The sequence below is a fragment of the Pogoniulus pusillus genome, chromosome 40 (genome assembly GCF_015220805.1).
Source record: "Pogoniulus pusillus isolate bPogPus1 chromosome 40, bPogPus1.pri, whole genome shotgun sequence".
NCBI classification, from domain to species: domain Eukaryota; kingdom Metazoa; phylum Chordata; class Aves; order Piciformes; family Lybiidae; genus Pogoniulus; species Pogoniulus pusillus.
In genome coordinates, this window is record NC_087303.1 from 7,019,969 (window position 1) to 7,037,243 (window position 17,275).

Below are 17,275 nucleotides of genomic sequence, written 5' to 3' on the forward strand. Positions count from 1 at the left end.
TCAGGAGCTCAACTTCCATTTTATTTCCAAGTTTAAAAGTCTGCTAAAATCCTCCAGCTCAGTCCCAGGTACAAACGGCTGCAACCAAACCAGCCCAGGGCCCTCCTCTCCATCTCCACCCCTCTGAGGAGCGGGTGGGAGGAGGAGCAGGTCCTGCTCCCACTCGGGCAGGGCAAGGAACAGATTTTTCCAGAGCCCCCCGGTCAGCAGCAGTGAGGAGCCGAAGGAGGAAGCAGGAAGCTCTAAACGTCACTATCAGAGAGGAGATCCCAAACCATCCCAGCTAAACCATCCCAGCCCCCAGCAGCTGCCAAGAGAGCTGCCCAGGTGCCCTGTGCCACCTGGAGCCCAGGCTGCAGTCATGCTCCTCACTCCAGCTCCCAGGGAGGGAGCTTCTGAAATCCCTTCCTAACCTCTTCCCAGCTCCCACCCAGCGCCAGGAGGTGGCTTCAGCTAATCCAGCTGCCAAAAGAAGCTCTCCAGCCGGGGGTAAGAGGTCCCTACAGCCTCTGTGCAGCAGCTCCAGCAGCTCTTGTCCCCTCTGTCTGCCCAGGCAAGCTCTGACTTCTGCTTCAGGACGGAGCAGAGCTGTGACTCGTAGCCGCTGTCCCTCACGGTGCTGTGTGTCCTCTGCAGCAAGTCCCTGTCCACAGCCTGCAGCCTGCTGTGCTGGGCCCCTGGCAGCACGGAGAGCAGTTGGACATCCCAGTCTGACTCGGAAGAGCTGCTGCCGAGGTCGTGCCCAGCCTGAGTGTGCAGGGGCAGCCCAGGGCACGGTGCCCGCTCCTCGCTGAGGCCCGGCAGGGCAGGTAGCTGCAGTGCTGCCCTCTCTGCTGCTCGGACACAGAGGGAGCAGCAACAGCTGGCTGCAGCCACAGGCAGCTTTGGGGAGGGCAGCTGGCCAGGGGCACAGCTGCTCTGGCTCATGCTGCTCTCCAGGTCAGGACCCTGCAGCCTGCTGGGGACCTTCTCAGCGTGCCCCGGGAGCTGCCCCCCTCGGCAGCTGGCACTTGGCTTGCCCCAGCCACAGCTGCTGCTGGCTGCAGCCTCCGAGGGATGGAGCCCCACGGACACAGCTCCGAAGGAACCTGCCCAGGGTGTAGGGCCCCCAGGGTGCCAAGGCAGGCACAGGTCCAAGCCAAGGGAGCTCTGAGGTCTGTGCTCTGTGCCGAGGGTCAAGGCTGGCTCGGATGCCAGTCCTGCACCCAGGGCACCCACCCCAGCAGCCGCCAGCTCACAGGGAGACAGGCCAGCACCCAGCTCCAGCCTGGGCTTCTTCCCCCCCTGGCTGCTGTGCCTGCAGCACAGCTGGCGCTTCCTGGGGGCGGGCAGTGCCCCTGGCAGGTGCCTGGCACCCCCTGGCCACTCAGCCATGGCAGTTATGTCTCCCACGGCCGCAGCCACCACGCCACAGCCCCAGCCCGGGTCAGGAGCCAGCCCTGGAGCCGAGTCCCTGGCTGCAGGCTCCTCCGCGGTGCCAGGCGCAGCACAGCTCCTGCTGCTGAGCCCTGCTGCGGCAGGCAGCGCCCCAGGGCGGCGCTGCAGGAGGCTGCAGCCCTCTGCAGGGGCAGGGCAGGGCGAGCAGCTCCTGGCCTGCAGGCCACGGTCACACTCCAGGCCAGGCAGCAGTCCCCCAGCAGCCTGCTCTGGCTGCTCCCTCTCCTTGCTCAGCTCTGCTGTCAGCAGCTCAGATCCTCCCAGAACTCGTGCTGCGGGCCCCAGGTGTTCGTCTGCCAGGCAGGACCGAGGCACCCTGAGAAGAAACAGCAGTTATTGCCCACCCCAGGCCTGGCAACAGCCCCCCCAGGCACAGCCTCTCAGCAGGGTCTGGAGCCCTGCTCAGGAGAGGGGAAGAAAGTTTGGAGCGCGTTGAGGCTCAGCAGGCAGTGGCAGTGCTGCTGGCAGGGGGCACAGGCAGCAGGAAGCACCTCTGAGGTTTCTCCACAGCCCAGAGCCTGGCACAGGAGTGTTACAGAGCAGCAGAGCTTGTGAGTGACACAGGGACAGAAGAGATGGGCTCGGCCCATGCTGATCCAGAGCCACCCTGCAGCCAGCAGGGACCTCCCCACCCAGGGCAGGCTGCTCACAGCCCCACACAGCCTCCCCTGCACTGCTGCCAGCCATGGGCAGCTCCCAGCTCTCTGGGCAGCCTGGCACAGGCTCTCCCCACCCTCACTGCCAAACATTTCTCCCTTCTCTCCACTCTCAAGCTCCTCTCTCACCTTCCAACCATCCCCCCTTGGCCTGGCCCAGCAGCTCCTGCTCACAGCTCTGTCCCCAGCTCTCTGCTGGGCCCTTCCAGCACTCCAAGGCCACCACAAGGTCTCCCTGCAGCCTTCTCTCCTCCAGCCTGCCCAAGCCCAACTCTCCCAGCCTGGCCTCACAGCAGAGCCCTGCCAGCCCTGCCAGCACTGCTGTGGCCTCCTCTGGCCCCGCTGCAGCAGCTCCCTGCCTGTGCTGAGCACTCCAGAGCTGCCCAGCACTGCAGAGGAGGTGCAGCAACATCTCCCATGGCTCACCTGAGCCTTGCCTGGCAGTTACCACCAGGTTGGTCCTGCCGTCAGCCACAGGCTCCTGCTCCCTGGCACCAGGCACGAAGGAGGAGCAGCACAGAGGCTCAGGCCTTGCTTTCAGGCTGCAGGAGTTGGCAGGGGCTGGGACTGACCTGGCTGAGTGCTGCAGGCAGCTGGTGGTGAGCTGGGCAATGATGGCATCCAGGGCAGTGTAGTGCGAGGCGTCCAGCGCGAACCGCCTGTGCCCAGCGCCGCGCAGGTGCTGCGGGACAGAGCTCCCTGAGCGACCCAGCCCCCCCCGGCCAGCACAGGGCAAGCAGCCCTGCCCCAGCCCGCGGCTGGAAGCAGACCTGGGAGCTGTAGGGCAGGCCTGCAGGAGCTGCCAGCAGGCATCCTGAGCCCACAGCACCCAGCAGCAGCACACAGCCTTCCCCAGCAGCCTTCCCCAAACACCTTTGCTGTCACTACAGCTTGGGCTCTCAAAGCCACCTTCTGTGCTCCACAACCTCCCTGGGCAACCTGTGCCAGTGCCATCCCAACCCTCGCCCCATGCCAGTGTCCTCCCCACCCTCGCCCCGTGCCAGTGCCTCCTCACCCCGTGCCAGTGCCTCCCCACCCTCACCCTGTGCCACTGCCTCCTCACCCCGTGCCAGTGTCCTCCCCACCCTCAGGACTCTCCTCCTTATCTCCTATTTGTTCTCTCATTCCCCAGAGGAGGCTGCAGAACCAGCTCCAGGGTTACCTCTGACAGCCACAAAGGGCCAGTGCTGGCCGAGTGCAGCCAGAAGAGCAATTTGGGGCAATCTACAACCACCCCCACTCAGAGCACTCAGCAGGATGTCCAAACCCTAGGGGCAGCCCAACCAGGGACTGTTTCCACCTCGGAAGGAACATCCAAGCTGAGCCTCCTGCATCTTTAATGTCTGCTCAGCTCTCTCAGGTGCTGGCCGAGCCCCAAGCCTCTGATGCTGACTCTAATCCCAGCTCTGTCCCTTGTCTGGAGATAAGAAAACCTCTTTCCACCTTCTTAACCAGCCTGTGTCCCCTGTTTGCTGCGGGAGAAGCTCCCCACTGTAGGGAGCAGGGGGTGGGACCACCCTTGAGGCTCTCCTGGCCCCAGAGGTGAGCAGAGTCCCTGTTTGTGCAGCCAGGAGGTCAGCACAGACGCTGAGGCTGCCCCAGGAGCCAGCCCAAAGGCTGTAGGTGCTGGCTCCTTCCAGCAGGGTCTGTGCCACTGCTGGGCTCACTGCTGAGTGCCCCTCGGTGACCTCTGCATGAGCCACATCTCAGGGCAGCCTTTACCTCCTGCAGCTCCTCGAAGGTCTCTTGGCAGCACTCACAGAATCCTCTCCTCCTCCTGGGCACGGTGACTGCTGTGGACTGGGCACTCTTCTCCCCTTCGCTGCGCACAGGGCAGCCCTCGGGGCCCCTGCCAGGCAACACCAAAGACCTGCCCTGCCCATGCTGGACACCATCAGCAGTGCCCAGCTGCCTGCCTGCAGCTCTGACCCAGAGCAGGGCTCCTGCCACCCAGGGGTTCTCTGGATGCCAGGCAGCAGCAAGGCAGCAGCTGGGGCAAAAGCTTGCACAGGAGGAGCTGCAACCTACCTGGGCCTGCAAGGGTTTGGGAGGCTCTTTGGGGGCTCAAAGGGGCTGCAGCCTTGGGGGGCCAGGAAGTTCAGGCTGGGGAAGCTTTTGAACTGGTGGTAGAAGGGTCGGAACTGCCTGAAAGCAGATCAGGGCATCAGGCTCCTGGCTGGCAGCGCCTGGGCAGAGCTGCCCCTGCCACGCAGGGGCTCAGGGTGCTGGCTCACTTGGAGCTCTGCCCATGGCTGCTCCAGAGACTTCCCAGTTCTCACTGGAAGCACCAAAGGCAGGTCCCGGCGAGAGCCCTGCTGGGGATGCTGTGGGCAGAGGCAGGCACCAGCCCCGAGTGCCCCCAGGCAGAGCAGCCACAGCCAGAGCAGCGCTCAGAGCGCAGGGGAAGGGTTTGCTTCCCTGGCAGCTCTCCCCTTACACTGCATGGAGCAGGCAGAACCCAATACTCGACTCAGGTGTGGTCTCCAGAGTACTGAGGCAGAGCTGTGGGCACTGTTAGGGTTACAGAGCTGCCAGGAAGAGCAGAGAGCAGAGCCCTGGGTGCTGGCAGCTGCACTCGAGTTACAGGCCCTGACCTCGTGTTTCAATCTCTCTCCTCACTCCAGAGGGCTCCAGCAGATTAAGTGACCTGCTGAGGATCACAGACAGGATCTGAGCACGGCACAAACCTCTGGGGCAAGTCTCATTTAACACCTTCCCCTGAGACACATGAGCCACCAGATTGTTTCTCTGTGTCTCATCTGCCTCCCCCTAGGAGAGGGTCAACTTCCCAGCGTGGAACAGGCTCTCCAGGCAAGCCAAGCTCTGCCCTGTGCCCAGAGCATCCCCTGACAGCTCAAACCAGGGAAGGGCTCCTGCTCTGGCAGCCCTTGAGGCTTTAGGGGTGATATTTAGGAAGGTCTCACCTGCTTTGGTCTTCAACCTTCAGAAAAGGAGGCTTCAGTTTTCCTGCTAGAGAGAGAGAGCTGCTTAGAAGCTGCCAGAGGCAAATTCATACAGTCAATAATTCATAGAATGGGCTGGGGCTGGAAGGAACCTTCAAGATCAGCCAGTTCCAAACCCTCTGCCACGGGCAGGGACACCTCCTGCCAGCACAGGCTGATTAAGGACTCATCAGTCTGCTCCTGAACATCTCCAGGGAGCTTGTGGTGCTTCTGTGCTCCACAACCTCCCTGGGAAACCTGTGCCAGGGTCTCACCACTCTTCTCCCCCTTTGCCCCCTCCCTCCTCCTCCTCTCCCTGCTCTCCCTTTCCCCCCTCCCTTCCCTTCCTCCTCTCCCTTTGCCCTCTTCCTCCTCTTCCTGCTTTCCCTTTGCCCTCTCCCTGCTCTCCCTTTCCCCCCTCCCTTCCCTTCCTCCTCTCCCTTTGCCCCCTCTCTCCTTCTCCTCATCTCCCTGCTCTCACTTTGCCCCCCTCTCTCCTCCTCCTCTCCCTGCTCTCCCTTTGCCCCCTCTCCTCCTCTTCCTCTCCCTGCTCTCCCTTTGCCCCCTCTTCCTCCTCTCCCTTTGTCCCCTCTCCTCCTCCTCCTCCTCTCCCTTTGCCCCTTGTCTCCTCCTCCTCCTCTCTCCTCCTCCTCTCCCTGCTCTCCCTTTGCCCCCCCCTCCTCCTCCTCTCTCTGCTCTCCCTTTGCCCCCTCCCTCCTCCTCTCCCTGCTCTCTCTTGCCCCTTCTCTCCCTTTCCCTTCACACACCAGCCCAGAGCTCAGGGTGGCCCAGGCCAGGAGGGTCAGGCCCAAGCAGAAAGAGCTGCTGGAGACAAACCAAGATGCAGCAGAGCCAAGCCTGGCATGAGAGCAGCACTAAGAGCAGTCTCTGTCCTTCACTTTGTCCCCGAGGAGGGCAGGCAGCAGCTATGCTTCCTACAGAGGCATCAAAGCTATTAAGGGAGCAGGGAAAGCCTCAGCAGTGCACTCGGGGAAAAGCCTCCCAGCCTGGGGGAAGAGGCCACCAGGTCGCTGCTGCCTGCACATCCCAGCAGGGACCCGCTCAGGAGCAAGGTGTTCCCGCGGGGAGTCTGCCTGAGCCTGGACCCGAACCTCCCCTGCCTCCCCGAGGGCCCCTCAAGGGCGAGCAGCTTCAGCCCCTGCTGGCCCCGACCCACCCCAGCCCCCTGGCTGCGGCAGGGCTGCTCCCCCCTGCGCTGCCCAGCCCCGGCCTGAGCCCGCACCTGAGCCACCCCCGCACAGGAGGGCGTTTTGCTGTGGCAAGGCTGCCACAGGCTTGGCACTTGTGCCAGCCAGGCCCCCCCCCAGGGCCCCAGGCAGAGCCGCGCAGGTGGCGAGTGCGGTGGCAGGGCACTGAGCGGGGCCGAGCGCTGCAGCTGCGCCGCAGGCAGGACCGGGCAGAGCCGCAGGCAGGGCTCGGCAGCGCCGCAGGCAGGGCAGGGCAGCGCCGCAGGCAGGACCCGGCAGCGCCGCAGGCAGGGCTCGGCAGCGCCGCAGGCAGGGCCGGGCAGCGCCGCAGGCAGGGCAGGGCAGCGCCGCAGGCAGGGCAGGGCAGCGCCGCAGGCAGGGCTGGGCAGCGCCGCAGGCAGGGCCGGGCAGCGCCGCAGGCAGGGCCGGGCAGAGCCGCAGGCAGGGCCGGGCAGCGCCGCAGGCAGGACTGGGCAGCGCCGCAGGCAGGGCCGGGCAGCGCCGCAGGCAGGGCCGGGCAGAGCCGCAGGCAGGGCCGGGCAGCGCCGCAGGCAGGACCGGGCAGCGCCGCAGGCAGGGCTGGGCAGAGCCGCAGGCAGGGACGGGCAGAGCCGCAGGCAGGGCCGGGCAGCGCCGCAGGCAGGGCCGGGCAGCGCCGCAGGCAGGGCTGGGCAGAGCCGCAGGCAGGACCCGGCAGCGCCGCAGGCAGGACTGGGCAGCGCCGCAGGCAGGGCCGGGCAGCGCCGCAGGCAGGACTGGGCAGCGCCGCAGGCAGGACCCGGCAGCGCCGCAGGCAGGACTGGGCAGCGCCGCAGGCAGGGCTGGGCAGCGCCGCAGGCAGGGCCGGGCAGAGCCGCAGGCAGGGCTCGGCAGCGCCGCAGGCAGGACCCGGCAGCGCCGCAGGCAGGGCTGGGCAGAGCCGCAGGCAGGACTGGGCAGCGCCGCAGGCAGGGCTCGGCGCAGGCAGGGCTCGGCAGCGCCGCAGGCAGGGCAGGGCAGAGCCGCAGGCAGGGCCGGGCAGAGCCGCAGGCAGGGCCGGGCAGCGCCGCAGGCAGGGCCGGGCAGCGCCGCAGGCAGGGCCGGGCAGCGCCGCAGGCAGGGCCGGGCAGCGCCGCAGGCAGGGCTGGGCAGCGCACGGTGGCGAGCTGCGAGCCTGCAGAACACATCTGCCTCATCCCACGGCTTCCCCTGCCTCTTCTCACCGCCTTCCCCCCCCTTAAAGTGGAAAATCATCTCCCAAGTGCCAGCAGCAGAATCCAGGCTGGAGCCTGCCCCCAGCGCTGGCTGCGGCAGCCGAGGCAGGGCAGGCACAAAGGAGCTGACGTCAGCACTGCCAACCTGGGTACCACAATTGGCTCTTGTCTGATCGCAGAGCAGAACTCGGCTCCCCCCCCCGCCTGCCTCCTCCCTGGGAAGCGCTATCCCGGGAGCGGTGTCTCAGCAGCACGCTGCAGCAGTGAGTGGGCAGGGAGGAGCAGGCTCTGCTCTGGAGGATGCATTATCCTCTGCAGCCTGGCTTGGAACCAGAGCATTGCCACACAGCTCACAACTCTCAGGCCTGGAAGGGACCTCGAGGACCATCCAGTTCCAACCTCCCTGCCGTGGGCAGGAGCACCTCACACTTGATCAGGTTGCTCAGAGCCGTGAGGATGATTGGGGGAGTTGAGCATCTCCCTGCAAAAGAAGCTGAGAGCCCTGGGGGTGATTGGCCTGGAGAGGAGAGGCTGAGAGGAGATCTGAGCAGGGAGTGCAGAAGACTGAGGGTGGGGGGCAGTGGCTGGGGCCAGGCTCTGTTGGGTGCTCAGCAGCAATGAGCCAAGGAGCAATGGACACAAACTGGAGCAGAGAAGGTTTCAGCTCCACAGGAGGAGAAACTGCTTTGGTGTGAGGGTGCAGAGCCCTGGAGCAGGCTGCCCAGAGAGGCTGTGGAGTCTCCTCTGCAGCCTTTCCAAACCTGCCTGGATGCCTTCCTGTGTGCCCTGCCCTGGGGGGTGCTGCCTTGGCAGGGGGTTGGACTGGATGAGCTCTGCAGGTCCCTTCCAGCCTCTAAAGCTCTGTGATTCTGTGATCCAGTCTGGCCTTTGAAACTGCCAGGCATGAGGCTTCCACCACTGCCTGGGCAACCTGTGCCAGGCTCTCACCACCCTCATGCTGAAGAACTTCTTCCTCACCTCCAGGCTGACTCTTCCCATTGGCAGCTTTGCTCCACTCCCCCCAGTCCTGTCACCACCTGACAGCCTAAAAAGTCCCTCCCCAGCTTTCTTGTGACCCCCTGCAGATCCTGGAAGGCCACAATGAGGTCTCCTTGGAGCTTTCTCTCCAGACTGAACACTCCCAACTCTCTCAGCCTGTCCCCATGGCAGAGCAGCTCCAGCTCTGATCATCCTCGTGGCCCTCTCTGAACACATTCCAGATCTTTCCTGTCCCAGGGGCTCCAGAACTGGGCACAGTGCTCAAGGTGGAGTCTCACCAGAGCAGTGCAGAGGGGCAGAATCCCCTCCCTCCCCCTGCTGGTTGTGCTTCTCTTGAAGCTGTGAAGGTTCAGAGGCAGCAGCAGAGCTCTGGGCTGCCTCAGGACCCTGAGGGCTGCCCTGCACAGGGGGCTGGGTCCAGCAGCACTGCCTCTATGCCCTCAGCTCTGCTCAGGCTGCAGCCAGAGGAGTTCCAAGCTCCCTTCAGGACAGACTGCCCTAAGCCTTGGCACAATTGGGGCTGCTGGAGTTTCAGGTGGGTTTTTCAGCTTCTAGATGAGGCTTCTTGAAGCAGCTCCACTCAGTCCCCAGTGTGAGCAGGAGCACAGCTGAGGGCCTACCTTTGTGCAGGTTCCACCCGGACGCAGGGCACTTGGCCTAGAGGCAAAAGGGACAGGTTGAGTGTGGGAGGCAGCAGAGGCAGGGCTGCAGCTGCCACTCCCAGGGTGACATCCCAGCAGCCTCACCCATCCTTCCTGCTGCAGAGACCTCATCACCTCCCCCTGGTATTGTCTCCCAAGTTCCCTAGACTCAGTTTGAATGTGCTGGCACTGCCCTCATGCCCTAGGACAGCTAAACCCCCTCAGGGAGCCAGTGCCCAGCTGCCCCTGATCTTCTGTTAGCCTCAGTCCCTTAGGAGTCACAGCCAGGAGGAGCTGTGCTGCAGGTGGCACTGACACCTAAGGGCTGCCTCCTCAGCTGCTTTTACCCCTGTTTTATAAGAGCTGCTCTGAATTTTGCCATCTGCACTACCAGGCAGGAGCAGCAGTGGTGGGTGGAGGCCTGGGAGACTGCCCTGCTCACTGCTGCACAAGCAGGAGAGCAGCTGGGAGCACACAGCTGGTGAGGATGGAGGAGACCTTTAAGATCATGCACCCAGCACTGCCTGGGCACCACCAAGCCACAGCCATCAGCACCACATCTACACTTTTAAGCCCACCCCAGGGGTGGGGACTCCTCCACTGCCCTGGGCAGCCCAGGCCAGGCCTTGGCAGCCCTTTTTAGGAAGAAATTGTTCCTCATGGCCAACCTAAACCTCCCCTGGGACAACCTGAAGGCATTTCCTCTTGTCCTATCACTTGTTCCCTGGTAGAAGAGCCCAACCCCACCCAGCTCCAGCCTCCTTGCAGGGAGCTGTAGACAGCAATGAGGTCTCCCTCAGCCTCCTCTTCTCCAGGCTAAACACCCCCAATTCCCTCAGCTGCACCCCAGAGGCCTTCTCTAGACCCCGAGGGCTTCTTAGCTGCTGAGGAGCCTGAGCCCTGGCGGTGGCTGGAGCCAGGTCAGTTACCTCTGCCTTCTGGCACAGCTTCCTCGCTCCGGCGGCGGCGCGCAGCAGCTGCTGGGTGTGGGCCAGCATGTCTGTGCAGTGGGCAGTCAAGGAGCCACAGCTCAGCAGCAGCAGGTGAGCTCTGCCCCTCCAGCACCACAGAGCAGCTGCCCATGCCCACGGGGCAAAGGCAGGGAGCCCCCGAGCCTGCCACTGCCCAGCACAGCATCCCCACTGCAAGCTTAACCAGCCCCAGAAGCAGCCCAAGGGCGCTTTGAGGGACAGCACAGCTGAGGCTGGCTTTGGGTCCCTGCAGGAAGAAGGCACCGTTGGGATCTTGCAGCAGGCAGGCAGGACCCTGCCAGGCCCTGGGACCCTGCCAGGCCCTGGGACCCTGCTGCGGCTCCGCAGAGCTGCTGGGGAAGGTGCAGGAGCTGCAGCTGCCTCCAGCAGGCAGCCAGACAGGCCCAGCCACAGCTGTATGTCACTGTCAGCAGCCACTCAGCAACCTTTTACTCCAGGTCTATTCTTAGAGCCAGCATCCCAGCATCTGCCTTGCCCATCACCCCCTCCTCATCCATCACCCCCTCCTCATCCATCACCCGGGCAGGAAGCTCCTTCCAGCGCTGCTCCTCCAACCTCAGCACTCCCTAATTACCCAGGGCCAAAGGCTGCCAGCAGCAGGAGCTGCACTTCCAGGTCAATTAGGAGAAATGAGCTTTATGCAACCAATTAATGCAGTGCCCGAGCTGTTAGCAGTCACTTCAGCCCCCAGTGCTGGCTGCTGTGACAGCAGCAGGGGCCAGACGCAGGCCCAGCTGGCTTCTGACAGGCAGCCCTCGCCTCGTGGTGCCCTGTGGTGCCATCAGGCACATGCCAGGTGTCACTTGCAACTCCTTTCTTCCCCTGTCCCACACTCACTGCACCACTTCTGCTCCCCCAGCTCCGAGGTGCAGCCCAAAGGATACCATCCACGTGCACGACCTGCACTCCCCACAGGCGAGCTCTGGCCAGGATGCTGCTGCCACTGCAGGTGTCCTGCACAGACAGAGAGGTCTGGCAAGGGCCAGCTCGGAGCAGAGATGGCTGCAGGAGCACCTGCAGCTCTAAATCTAGTTCAGAGAGACTCTTCCTGCTGCCCACCTGACAGACCAGTGCCTGGCTGCTCGAAACCAGGGCACAGCAGAAACGGTTCCAGCTCATGCTTCAGCTACCCCGAATTCACAGAAGCATCTAGGTCAGGCTCTCAGCTGCAGCGAGGATCAAGTGGGCACTGGAATGCTGCTGGGCACTTGTGGTATCAGTGGCAGCACTGCAGGGAAGCCTTTTGGCCCAGCCTGAGACCTTTAGTTCTCTCTGGACTGAACACTCCTCTAGCAACAGCTCTGCACTGAGACTCACAGAATGAACCAGGGAGGAAAAGACCTCCAGGATCAGCAGGTCCAACCTCTCCCCTAACCCTTCTAACTAACCCCTGGCACCAAGTGCCTCATCCAGCCTCCTGCCCCAAGCTCCCAGACCGCTGACCCAGGCCCTGTAGCACTGTGAACAGATGACAGCTCCACACAGAGCAGTGCCCAGCAGTGCTGCAGAGCCACAAGCAACTGCTTCAGACCTTTCTCAGACCCAGAGCCTGCTCCCTTCAGCAAGCAGCTGCTCTGCAGCAGTGCCTGGCACTGGTTCCACAGGGCTCAGCAGGCCTCTGAGCACACCCAGCCAGAGAAAAGCCCAAGCAGAGGCTGCTCACCTGCTTCTTCATGGCCTTCTGCAGCAGCTCCTTGCCCCTGCTGATCAGGGCCTGCAGAGAGAGGAGCCAAGTACCATGTTAAAGCAAAGAGCTCCCAGGCAGCAGCAAGCTGCCCAGCAGGAGCTGCTCCCAGGGAGACCTGCAGCAGGAGCTGCTCCCAGGGAGACCTGCAGCAGGAGCTGCTCCCAGGGAGACCTGCAGCAGGAGCTGCTCCCAGGGAGACCTGCAGCAGGAGCTGCTCCCAGGGAGACCTGCAGCAGGAGCTGCTCCCAGGGAGACCTGCAGCAGGAGCTGCTCCCAGGGAGACCTGCAGCAGGAGCTGCTCCCAGGGAGACCTGCAGCAGGAGCTGCTCCCAGGGAGACCTGCAGCAGGAGCTGCTCCCAGGGAGACCTGCAGCAGGAGCTGCTCCCAGGGAGACCTGCAGCAGGAGCTGCTCCCAGGGAGACCTGCAGCAGGAGCTGCTCCCAGGGAGACCTGCAGCAGGAGCTGCTCCCAGGGAGACCTGCTCTCTGCCGGGGAGGGGACCCTGGCCAAGGCTTCATCTCAGACAGCAGAGCTGAGCTCCTGCAGCCACTGCAAGCCACGGAGGCACCATCAGGTCTGCAGCAAGCAGCTGCTCGGCCAAGGCCTGGCTGCTATTGAACAGCAGGCAGTGCTCCAGAGCAAGCCAAGAGGAAGCAGCAACTCAGCTCAGAAACTGCCTGCCACGTCCCAGCAGGCTGGCAGGGGCTAGGAACATCCTGGGCAGGCTCCTTCCTGGGCAGTGAGTCTCATTTGCAAGCCCAGCCTCAGGCAATGAGCTCAGTGTACAAGGAGAGGACAAACCCCCTGGGTGAGTGGCACCACCTCAGGCTTACCACCCACAGGAGCCCAGACCCAGCTGGCAGAGGTGCCAGAGGCCACGGTTGAGGGTCTCCCCACAGCTGCCACCAGACACCAGCTTTGGCCACAGGCACTCAATCTGCCCAGAGAGCCAAGCCCCAGCAGTGTGAGCAGGGAGACCTCTTCTGGGAGCTGCTCCTTGTAGATCTCCTCCCACATCACAATGGTCTGGGAGCAGCCAGAGCCTGACTTGTTCTTATCTTCACAGAATCTCTGAACTGACCAGGTGGGAAAAGCCCTTCCAGGTCCTCTCAGCGATTCTGTGACTCTCTTCTCCACACAGAACCCTTTTGCTTGGCAAAGCCTTTTGTGGTCCTTGTTTACAGCTCAGAGCTGTGCCATGCCCATTGGAGAGGACACAAAGGGTGAGCAGCCAGGGAGACCCCACACAAAACGCTTGCTGAAGCCAGGACCAGCCTCACCCCCCAGCACCAGTCTCATTTCTACTCTACAGATGCCCTGGGCCAAACTTTTAGAGCTCTTACAGTGTCTGGTGGCTTCTGCTGAGGTCTGGTGTGGTGCCCTTTGGGGGCAGGAGGCATCAGGCTTGGGGGTTTTGCACCTTCTGAAGTTCCATTGCTCTGCTTCTCAGGCCAGGTCCTGCCTTTGTCTCGTTTGGCTTCTTTGCTGCTGGACACCACACAGCTGATTTCTTTGCTGAGGAAGCTTTCAGTCACCTGCAGCAAGAGGCAGAACAGACCAGCTCTGAAACCATTCCAGTCTGAGCTGGAAGTGCCCTGCTGAGCACCAACTCTGAGCACAGAGGGTGCTGAAATGCTCAGCTGTTACAGCTCACAGGTGTGAGGGGTTGGGAGGGACCCACAGAGCTCATCCTGTCCAACCCCTGCCAGAGCAGCACCATCCAGGCTAGCTCAGGGCACACAGAACACATCCAGACAGGCCTGGGAAGGCTCCACAGGAGACTCCACAACCTCTCTGGGCAGCCTGTGTCAGGCTCTGGGACCCTCACAGGCAAGAAGTTCTCCTTGTGCTGAGCTGGAACCTCCTGTGCTGCAGCTTCCATCCACTGCTGCTTGTCCTAGCCCAGGGAGCAGTGAGCAGAGCCTGTCCCCAGCTCCTGACCCCAGAGCCTGTCCCCTACTCCTGACCCCCAGAGCCTGTTCCCCCCCTCCTGACCCCCAGAGCCTGTCCCCCCCTCCTGACCCCCAGAGCCTGTCCCCCCCTCCTGACCCCCAGCCTCAGACAGTTACAGACATTGATCCAATCCCCTCTCAGGCTTCTCCTCTCCAGACTCTCAGCCCCAGGGCCCTCAGCCTCTCCTCACCAGGCAGTTCCAGTCCCCTCCTCATCCTCACAGCTCTCCCTTGGGCTCTCTCCAGCAGTTCCTGTCCCTCTGCACCTGGGGAGCCCCCAGCTGAAGGCAGTGCTCAAGATGAGGTCTCCCCAGGGCAGAGCAGAGGGAGGGGAGAACCTCCCTGGGTCTGCTGGGCACACTCTGCTGGGTGCCCCCCAGGCCCCCATTGGCCTCCTGGCCCCCAGGGCACATTGCTGCCCATGGGTGCTCTCCCCCAGCACTCCCAGCTCCCTCTCCTTGGGGCTGCTCTCCAGCAGATCCTCTTCCATGCCCCCCTGCTGTCCCCCAGCAGACACACTGAGAGCCAGCACCAGAGCCTGCAGACTGCCTCCACAGCACTGCCTGAGGCAGCTCCTCCTCAAGCAACGGCTCCAGAGCCAAAGCAGTAGCTGAGGCAAAGGCCCTGGGCACAGCATCATGGAATGGGTTGGGTAGGAAGGGACCTTGAAAGCTCATCCAGTCCAGTCCCTGCAGCCAGCAGGGCCCTCCCCAGCTGGAGCAGGCTGCTCACAGCCCCACACAACTGAGCTGGGATGGTTCCAGGGATGGAGCTTGTAACAACTCATCAGTGTGCAAGAGCCATTCCCAGGAGAGCAGGAGACACTTTGGCAGGTGGGAGGGAGCAGGAGAGCAGGGGAACAGGGGGCCTGGAAAAGCAAACCACACACCCAGAGCCCTGCAGGGGGACAGGGCTGTGAGGAGGACACAGAGCCCTGCAGGGGGACAGGGCTGTGAGGAGGACACAGAGCCCTGCAGGGGGGACAGGGCTGAGAGGAGGACACAGAGCCCTGCAGGGGGGACAGGGCTGTGAGGAGGACACAGAGCCCTGCAGAGGGGACAGGGCTGAGAGGAGGAGATGGAAACCCGAAGTTTGTGGTACTGACTTAGAGGAAACTCAGCAGAATGCAGAGAGCTGTGGTGCGGAGGTGTGAAGCCCCCAGGAAGGCTCTGGGCACTCTGAAGTGGTTCTGTCCAACAGTGGGGTTCTGCTGCACTGCAGAGTCCCTGTGAGCTGAGACCCTGGAGCCACTGAGTGCCACAGGCACCACTGCAGCCTGCCCTGCCCTGATGGAGCTGACTGCAGCACAGCAGAGGGGAAATCAAATGCCCCAAAGCATCACCACCCTCACCTCAAGGCTAAGTTTGCGACACCAAGAGCAAGCCCAAGGCCAGAGGATGTCCTCAAAGGTAAGGAACAAGACCCAGGACCTGGCTTTACACATTCCTGTTGAAGTCCTGCTCCTGGAACCATTCCGGGCTTGGAGCTGGGAGCAGCCTGCTGGAGTTGCAGATGTCCCTGCAGGGGGCTTGGGCTGGATGCCCTCTGGGGGTCCCTTCCAACCCAGCCTGGGAATCTCAAGAGCTGTTTTACAGGTGGGTGGCCAAGGGGGAGCTGAATTTAGCATCCCCACAGGAGCAAGAGAAATGAGAGCTCCACTCCTGTCAGGCACTTCCAAGGGGAAGGTGACCCAGGCAAGGGGCTGGAAGAAGCTCCAAGCCATGAGGCAGCTCCACAGAGGAGTATTTGCCTGCTGGGAGCAAGTGGGCTCAGAGCTGAAGCTGCATGGCCACAGAGACACTGCGAGCATGGCCCCAGGTGCTGGTGGCACAGGCAGGGGAGGACAGAAAGCAATCAGCAAGTTCAGCCCCGAGGAAAGAACTGCAGATCAGGGTCCCCAGGGCTGCCTGCAGCCGGCACAGCTCCCTGCCGGCAGGGGCACAGCAGCTGCGGGGACTGAGGAGGCTGCGATCTAAAGAAGCTTTGGGGCACCGAGGAGAAACCTGCCTCGGACTGCAGCTGCTGGGCCCAGGCGTGCTGAGAACGGAAAGCCAAAGAGGAAGCAACTGCTGGGTGCAGCCCCTGCCCCTCGGCCCCCAGCCCCTGCCCCCAGCCCGGGGGCCTGAAGTGAAGCTGGGAGGAGCTGGTGAAGGGGATCGGTGCTGAGGAGCCCCGAGGGGAGCCGCACGGATCCACCCAGCGACAGCTCCCGGGGGAGGGTGCCGGTGGCAGCGCTGGGGGAGCCCAGAGCACAGCACGCAGCCACGGAGGAGGCTCGGCTGGTGCCGCCCTGCGGCATCCCTGCTGCATCCCTGCTGCATCCCGGCTGCATCCCGGCTGCATCCCTGCAGCATCCCGGCTGCATCCCTGCAGCATCCCTGCTGCATCCCGGCTGCACCCCTGCTGCATCCCGGCTGCATCCCTGCTTTCCTTTCCGGGAGACCTTCGGGAGCCTCACAACCTGCTCAAAAGCTTCACCTGCCAGAGGCTGCAGAGGGCCGAGGGGAAGCAGGCAGCCGCCAGCTGCCACCTACCAGCAGGTGCCCCTAGGACCAGGCCACCGCTTAGCCTGCCCCGAAGGCACTTCTGTGCCCAGGCAGCAGCTGCGCACCCAAACGGTGCCCCCACGGAGTCGCAGAACCGTTTTGGTGGCAAAAGCCTTCCGAGGTCTTCGAGGGCAGCCCTTAACTGCCAGGGCACCGCTAAGCCACAGCCACCAGCTCGGAGCCCCTCCGGGGAGGGCAACTCCTCCGCCGTGCCCCGGGCAGCGCAGACCACTTCTCGACAGCCCTTTAGGGGAAGAAATTGCTGCTCACGTCCAACCCAAACCTCCCCTGGGGCAACCTGAAGGCATTTCCTCTCGTCCTCACGAAAGCCCAGCCTCCACCTGGCTGCAGAGAGCAAGGAGGTCTCCCCTCGGCCTCCCTTTCTCCGGGCCGAGCACCCCCAGGTCCCTCGGCTGCTCCTCCGCGGCTGCCCGAGCAGTTACCGCCCCTCGACAGGCGCTGCCGGGACCGGAGCACACTTCCCACCGCCCGGCAGGCAGGAGGGAGGCAGGCAGCAGCTGTCACGGCAGTGCTCCGGTCACAGGCAGGACCACACTGCCCGCGGCCCTACCAGGGCTCCAGAAAGAGCCAGCGGCGAGGGGCAGAGGGCGGCCGGCGGCGGGGAACGGGCTCCGAGCCTCCCCCCCGGCTGTGCCGGGGCACGCACCGAGCGCCGGGAGGTGCAGCCAGGCCAAAGCAACCACGAGAATGAAGAAGCAGTGGAAACAAAGGGGCAAGGAGGGAAAGAGCGCAGGGACGGCGGCGGAGCCGCCTCCATCCCGGGAGCGGGGCCGCCCGGGGCAGCCGCCGCTGCTCACCCCTCCGAGCCGCCCGATGGCCGCCGCCAGCTCCCGCGCGTTCCGCCCGCTCGGCAGGTCCAGGTAAAAGGACTTCCCGCGGAGCGCCCGAGCGGCGGCGGGGCCCGGAGCCTCCATGGCCGCCCGCCGGCAGCCGCCGCCGTTTGAACGCCTGCCCCGCCCCAACGGCGCCGCTACGGCGGCCGCGCGCGGACATGCCCGCC

At 63.8% G+C, this 17,275-nt stretch overlaps 1 protein-coding gene across 2 annotated transcripts; it reads right to left on the reverse strand.

Annotated features, from left to right (window-relative positions):
- On the reverse strand, positions 1-17,232 carry DBF4B (DBF4B-CDC7 kinase regulatory subunit). Of its 2 annotated transcripts, none has more exons than XM_064174570.1 (11): positions 17,073-17,232; positions 13,100-13,291; positions 11,732-11,782; positions 10,953-11,022; positions 10,006-10,076; positions 9,056-9,092; positions 5,018-5,060; positions 4,122-4,238; positions 3,816-3,942; positions 2,666-2,775; positions 1-1,753 (listed from the first exon to the last, which is right to left on the reverse strand). In XM_064174570.1, exons 1-11 carry the CDS (start codon positions 17,187-17,189, stop codon positions 454-456), a joined length of 2,235 nt encoding a protein of 744 aa, XP_064030640.1. In that variant the 5' UTR covers positions 17,190-17,232; the 3' UTR covers positions 1-453. The 2 variants fall into 2 exon arrangements, with proteins under 2 accessions (XP_064030640.1, XP_064030639.1); XM_064174569.1 differs by having other exon boundaries at positions 5,018-5,063.
- Positions 17,233-17,275: the final 43 nt, after the last annotated feature.